This window comes from Aythya ferina (genome assembly GCF_964211825.1).
Source record: "Aythya ferina genome assembly, contig: HAP1_SCAFFOLD_412, whole genome shotgun sequence".
Taxonomy (NCBI): Eukaryota; Metazoa; Chordata; class Aves; order Anseriformes; family Anatidae; genus Aythya; species Aythya ferina.
In genome coordinates, this window is record NW_028181162.1 from 55975 (window position 1) to 63714 (window position 7740).

The 7740-nt window shown below is 38.4% G+C and overlaps 1 protein-coding gene across 1 annotated transcript in view; it reads right to left on the minus strand.

Annotated features, from left to right (window-relative positions):
* LOC311429188 (vacuolar protein sorting-associated protein 41 homolog) overlaps nt 1–5139 on the minus strand; it is a 51238-nt gene extending 46099 nt beyond the window's left edge. Inside the window, exons 1-3 of the mRNA XM_084540313.1 lie at nt 5024–5139; nt 1643–1789; nt 392–458 (exon numbers count right to left, since the gene is read on the minus strand). Coding sequence (XP_084396439.1) covers nt 392–458; nt 1643–1789; nt 5024–5119 — 310 coding nt within the window. The 5' untranslated portion in view covers nt 5120–5139. The remainder of the gene's footprint in view (nt 1–391; nt 459–1642; nt 1790–5023) is intronic.
* Nucleotides 5140–7740: the final 2601 nt, after the last annotated feature.

Below are 7740 nucleotides of genomic sequence, written 5' to 3' on the forward strand. Positions count from 1 at the left end.
AAAAAAAAAGTTATGAGCAGGGTAGCTAAACAACGAGTAATTGATTAAGCTCGTGTCTGTTTTCTCCTTATATCACTACACCCCATCATCATTTAACCAAGACTAAAACCCAAGTTCTCTGTAAAACTTTCTGCCTGAAAGGAAAGTTGAGACATCCGCTCTTTCTTTACACAAGGCTCTCTGATTTTGGGAGAGCACAGAATTTAAGACCTTATGATTACAAAAAATAAATAAATATGCAGGACATCATGACAACCTCATCAAGTAAAAACGAGGAGACATTTATGTTACATGTTGTCTCTGAACTCTAACACCTTTTCAGGCTGAATGTGAAAACAAACCTTTGAAAGCTTATCTGATTGTGAAAAGGCACATGTTCACACAACCATACCTATTTCCACGTAGCGGTTTGGAAGGTCACGCATTTCACTGGCATGCCGCTCCTTTACTGAGCAAATCTAGGAAACAGATATTTGGATCATTATGATGAATACACATTCCTAAAATTACGCTAACTTTCCCCAGAAACTTTCTTACTGAGGTGTTCTTAGACAGGCAATTCTCTGCTTTGAAAAACACTGGCTTTAGAACAGTGATGATGCATCACTGAGGAAGAAAACCCAACAGGAAAGTTGTGACTGTAGCCCACAGCCTTATAAATATGCTGGGAGAGGAGAAGATGGGCCACCAGACAGAAAGAAATCTGAAAGCACATGCTCACTACCATTTCTTAGAGCAGCATATGAGTTTGGTTTTGCTATCTTCTCACACTTAGTGTCTCATTACCTTACTATTTCAGTAAGCACATGCTACTGCAACTCCAAGTAACAGGAGGAGAGCACATATGTATAAAGAAATGCAGACACCCAAATGTTGTGAAGCACATGTAATACAAGGGGAAAGACAGATGCCAAACTTATGACAAACCTCCTCATTTGTAAAACTCTAAGTTTAATGCTCCAAAAGGTTTTTATGCTTCACCTACCTCACTTCACCCTCCCTCTCCATCTACTCCTACCAAGCACTTTAATTTCCCACTGTGCAATGATGTAGCAAGCTGTTATTAGAAAACATCTAACAGGCTCTAACAAACTCCTGTCAGGTGCTGGTCTGTACAAATCAGTCTGCTGTGCACAAGTTCGAAATGCCAGTTCCCTGCTGAAAGCGAAGCAAAGTCCGAAGCAACCTGTCCCCCACCCCCTCTTTTCTTTCCCCTTGGCTGACTGAAATTCTGTGTTTGTATTAGCAACGATGAACTCCTCAGCCCCCAAAATAAGTCTCTCCAAAAATAACTCATGATAAGTTGTCCTTCCTTAATGCTAATCAAAAGAAATGAATTCAACAGCCCCTCTAAAAGCTTTCAAAAGAGGAAAGCTCTTGAAGGCACAAAGGAGAGAAGTGTCCCTGAGGATTACACTTGCTGCATGCTCACACACAGAAATCTGTCTGACCGCTGGGTGTCTTATCACTCCTCCTCCTCCTCACGAGGGTCAGTCCAATGACATTTCTATGGCAGCAGGCATTCTGCAGACTGTAGTCAAACCAAACTCTATTTTTTTTTGATTGTCTTTGCTTTTCAGAAATAATCCTCTGTTTGTCTTTGATAACAGTAAGCATTTATTACAAAGACAGGTAATTGCACCTTTACTGAATTTCCCCAGCCAATAATCAGCGTTAAATTATCCTTCCAGCAAAGGCTGCAGGGATACATATCGGGGCGAAGGCTTATGTCATCTCGAGGCACGTTGGTAATTCGTTGCTTGGAAATCATGTCAAGTATCTTCACGCCCTGAAAGTTTAAATACAAGAGAACTTTATTCAGTATGAAAAACTCTTACCCACCAGAGCCCATTTTATTTTGCACAGTAAGACAGTCATAGCAGCTTATGGCACAAGTTGCAGGGTAGGGATGAAAGTGCCAACACAAATAGCTGTTGATACGAAGACCAATCTCACCCAGGAGGCGACAGGAGAAACGATGAGATTAGAGTGAGTTAAATATTGTAAATATGCATGCTAAATACAAAGATTTCATGAGTCAACAAGTGACAGATTAGCAATTCCAGTCATGAACCAGACCAGCTTGTTTAGGCTGGTGCTACTAGTGGAGAAGCAAAAGCATCTTCCAAAACATTCCCCATCAAGAAACAGAAATTTCCACCTCAGAAAATAACCGAAAAGATGAAGTAACAACAAATTAAGGTAAATGAAGACAATCTGTGCTTCTATAAAAATGTATTTATACTCTTATGTTGAAAGAAAAAAAGGAAACATACTTAAATGATGCTTGGTTTTATATGGTGTGATTTTTCACTGCCTCCTCAGGAAATATCTCAAACTAACACAACAAAAAGTTTAAAGACAGGAAGATTAAAGTCATTTTAGAGGGAGGGAGAGGGGGAAGAGACATCGATTGAATTTTTCCATACCATTTAGAAAATGTGAGCTATAACCTTTCTAGTAGCAAAATGGAGATTAATTTCATGTTAAATAATAACTTCTTTCTTTGTGATTTAAAAACAAAAGTTGCCAACATAAAACCAAGCATTTAAGTAGATATTTCCCTTAAGCTTGGTGAGCAGAAAACCACATCTCATGATCACAAAAAAGGGATGGAAAGGACCTTGAAAGGTCAGCATCCAGGATGCCATTCCACGTTTGGATTTTTGCAGTTACAAAACTGATTCAAAAGATTCCCCTGCTTGTTTCTGCCATGCCTGCTCTCAACCCCTCAAGTTTCTGTGTCCCCAGCTATACCAGTTCAACTGTTTTTAAGTAAAAGAATCTAAACACAAGGGTCATGATCTAAGCCAGATCTAAGCTAGAAGCTTGGTTTTCCCTCCTCCCCACCCTCTCCTTTTCTTAAAAAAGAAAATCAAACTCCTTAAATTTCTGTGATTCTGTAAATCTTTAAATCACAAGGAGCAGTAAGTAGTATGGAGGTGAACAGAAAGACTCCTATTGGCATCTTTTAGGTTAAAGGTCATCAAGCATCAAGGTTTCAAAACAAACAAAAAAGCCAAAAAGAAACATAAAAACAAAGCAACAAAAACTCGTACATGTCATCTGCAACGTACAGAGCCCAGATCTCAGGATGGCATAAAGAAGGAGCTTATGCTTTGTGTTTTCTAAACTCATCTCATAACGTTTGCAATCTTGTTTGAACTGCATTTTAATAAAGCTGTCTTTTATTAATCTCACCACTTTGTCTTTAAGTATGATTTCCAAATTAGTGACCCATATCACATCTCCTGTTTTTCAACAAGGCAGCAAATTGAATTCTATATGGGGCAGACAAGCTTACATTTAAAGTGGCTCTCCAACCAGCACGGTAGAATCCTCTATAGTTAAAGCATGCCATTTGCGCTGTAACTGAAAGGACTTCCAGTCTCAATTTCCTGTCATGAAGGAGCCTAAAATGTGTTTTTGTGAGAGTTAGGCAAGTTAATGCTGCTAAGGATTTGGTCCTCAGGTGTCTCAGTCCGTAAGACTTGTACTCTTTGTCATGGAAGAAGGAGAAGAGAGAAAAGTGGCAAGCATGGGAGCAGAATCAGACCCTGCCTAATTAATTGGAAGCCCATCTTGGAATGTCCAATGTCTAGCAAGCATGCAGACAGTGTGCAATAAAAAAAACAAAAACACATGAGAAAATAAGAACTAGATACAGACAGTAAATGGCAAGGCTGTAAATGATTTTCTCTGACTTACTTTGAAAGAAAAAAAAAAAAAAGGAACAAATACCTTGCTTGAGGAGAGAAATTTTTAAAAAGGTAAAGGGGGAAGGGACGGGAAAAGGCCAATAACCAAATATATTAATCTTTTGGAGGGCAAGTGTCATTTCATTTCTCATTGAAAGATAGGCCCTGACCATGGCTTTTTGTCTCTGACAGATGGCTCTCAACATTTTATTAGTATTCTGTGTTCTGATGTGACACATCATCTCTAGGGATAGCTCTCCTCAACTGTCCTATCTATTCCCTGCAGATTCACCTAGAATATATATTTTAATTGTATGGCTCTGAAAAAAAACCAAAACCTTCCAAAGGGTTAATGTTACGAAAATCAAGCACTTCCTTAAGTTATAGTGCTAATATATAGTCATTAAAGGGGAGCAAATAAACACAAAGAACACCGCTAACAATTTCATATCAAGCTGTTTTTAAATGGAATAAAAGAACAACGGCTTTAAAATATTTTAATAAATGCTTCCTTCCAGGAGGGAAAAAAGAAGGGAGAAAGCAAATGCTTTCAGGAATATCTTCACCACATTTTAAAAGAAAAATCTGGAATTTAGACATGATACATACTTAAAAATGTATCCCTCTCTGCTGAGCTTTGAAACACAGACCTTGACCCATCAATTACATATACACTGTTAGGTGAAATGCAACACTCAGCATGAAAGCAGGAGTTCCCTTTAAAATATGAATTACACTTATAGCAAAAAGGGCTTGTTTTCTCTTAAGTCTAGCCTTTTCAAGTAGCTTACCAAAATAAGGAATTATTACTATCATTTTTTATAATCTGCTACATTAGGAATATGTATTATGCTGTTAGTTCAATACAAATTTCAAAATTTAGGCTTTTTTTTTTGGGGGGGGGGGGGGGAGAGGGGGGAAGAGGGATTAGGAGGATTTTATACTTACAAAGAAGAGTTCACATTAGCATTCCTTCCTCAAGCAATTTGCTTCAACAAATCTCACTGGCCGAAACTCCGATATACAATAGGGTACAGCTGTGACTACCCCTAGCATTTGTATGTATGTAGAGCTGCTTTTCTAAATTCCTTCAGAAACTGCAAGTCACATGGAGAACACTGAACAGACAGCAATAAATGCAAACAGCAGGGCTCTCTATGAAGAAATCATATGTAAAGCACTTCAGTGCTTCATGTACTGGATTCTTCTAACGTACCAGTTTTCAAAGGAATATTTTAGCAATTAACACCATTTTAAAAACATTTCAAATATCAGTGTAAATCAGCAGTATTTCTGCTCATTCAAGAGAGGTGACAAAAACTTACCATATTATTGGCCCAAGCAATTAAATGTCCTCTCCATTTTATGTTTCTTATGTTTCCTTCCCCTTCATGTAAAACCGAAGGCTTCCATCTATTCATCCAGCCTCTCTCATATAGCAGCAACTGTGAAGAAGTGCAACAAGAAATATTTCTGTGACACAGTGCTATATGCAAACAAAGGAGTTTTTTCCTTCCTTATCTCTTACTCCACTTGCATTTGAGGGTAGGGAGAAATACACAGCTATGACAAAACAAAAGCAAACACAATCAAACACTTTCATATAGTACATTTACACTGACAATCCTACATACTAAAAAATCAAGTGACTTTCATGATTACATTAATCAGCAGCCTTCCTATCAAGTTTTTTTCAAATAATAGTAAATATATTTCTTTCCATTTGAAAGATAAAGCATGTAAGGCATTTGAGAACCTAACAGCACTTGTGACAAGAGTTAAGAAACCTAATAAAGAAACCAGGCTGTCTTACACCTATCCACTGATCTGTTGATAGGCTTTCTTCTCTCCAAAAAAGCAGGAGATAGTAAAAAACATCTCTTATGCTTGTGCTAGTCAAAATTATTGAAGACCTCCAAGCCTGAAGCCTTTCACTCGGCCCCATATGGAACTACACAGCCTTCAGTAGGGCTCTAGAGATGCTGCACGGTCCCACTCATGCAACTGCATTCACAACAAGCACTGCTGATTGTAAGACTTGTGTGATGGGGGATCCCAGGTTCTGCAAATATGGAAGGATTTTACAGTATCTAGAAAGCACAGACTATTTTTTGTAATATCTTGCACAGCAAAGAAAAGCACTACTACATGCAGACAGTCTGTGTGACAGTCCAACTTCTTTAGCGTTCCTGTGTGGTTTCAGGGAGTTATTTAACAGGATTAAATGACAGAATCACTTCAAGCAATGCAAAGCCCAGTGCTTGGAGGGGAACAGGAGTAAGGTACCAGTCCTGACAACTGTTGCCACAATACACACAAATGGAGATGCGCACAATGTGAACCCTAGCTCATAAAATGCAGAAGAACCATTAAGAAATGTAAAATTACAAACTGCAAGGACCTAATTTGAGTGACTATGTTGCTACTGTTCATATATGCTTTTTTACACCAGGCTTGTCTCCTCCACCTCTATTTGCATAAACAATGATAAGACACGAACTGTTTAAAATAACATCTTTTAATGAAGTAAAGGACTTTTGATGGTAATTATACTGACTGCTCATCTCTCCCACAGCCACAAGATGGCACCAAAAGACAAAGATTTTCTCCAAAAGTTTGAAGTAGTCACTATCCAGGTCTGTCTCACACTTTTGCATGGAGCACACAGCAGACATCAGAGCACACCTGGCCACCTTAACTCCACCTGAAATGACCCAGTGCCTTTCCCACAGCTCATGTGAAGGACTCTCTTTTAGACAGTCTCAGGGATTTTTCCACCCGTGAAAAGGCTATGCAATGAAACAAAACCCAAACTAATCAGCTCCCCTCAGAAGCTGAGGATGTTACTTAAAACTGAGTACCATGCTGATTCTGACTTTAAAATTAGTTTCTTCCAGTTCACAAACTTCTAAGGGGAAGCCACTCAGATGCTTCTTTCAATACAATCCAGTGGAGACAGCAGCAAATACATAGCATTTTCACCTGGACTTTCTGCACAAAGTTGCGAAAAATGATGTGGATGACGTGAAGTAAAACTGGCTGATATAAGTTACAGTAACCAATCTTTGTTCTGCTTATGACTTATGTGTGATTTATGTTTATTTAGCCTACAGAATCCAGCTGTTTCATGCAATGAAACACTTGCAATGACATTTTCCAGCTGTTTTGTTACTGTTCTTTGCTTGTGAACATCACGCTTTTTTCATGCCTTTCTACCTGAGTATGAAACTGAAAAAAACAACTGACCTGAAAGTGGTGAGGAGAAAATTAAAACAAAATCCTGCTTCAGCCTATGCTCAACTTTACACATGCTTAATTAAATTCTCAAACCAAGGACTATAGAAGACACCAGGCTGATCATGCCTGTAAAAGATGGAAAGTGAATCTGAATAACTGCAGCACCCCAAAATTCCCCAACTCACATCACAAAGTGCAATATAAGTGAAAGGATACGCAACATTATTGCTTCAAGACAAAACCATTTTCATCTCCAAACACACTTTACTACTTTACCTGCAGTGGAATTATCTCCCTTTTACTGATATGTGATTTATTTATTATTTCCTACAGCGACACCTGGAAACTGAAATACTGAACATACAACTTTGCTACTTGCTTTGGAACTGCTATCCACTGAACGCAGCCCTCTCAAAATAAGCAGACTAATTTATTTCTCAGTCTTCCTTTCTGTCTTTATAATGAAATATTTACTGCACCAGAAGGCCATTTAAAACTTCAATAGCAGCTAGACACATAACAAAAATCCACCATTCCTGAAGGGGTTCCTTCTATCACCTCCCACTCTTTTTGGGAGGTGAAAATATTTTAGGACTTTATTTCCCATAAATCCCCTATTTTGGCAGTCAGCATTCCCAGTACTTATATTTCAACAGCAGCCACAAAATCACTTTCTTGCATTCTGTGCAATAGAGTTTATACTTTCCTCTTTTTGATTTGCTCTGGTAAATCTTTCAAGTTCTTTGTTACAATCCAGTAGTGCTTAGAATGCACTTCCAGCACCTCTCGCACGTACCAGAACACG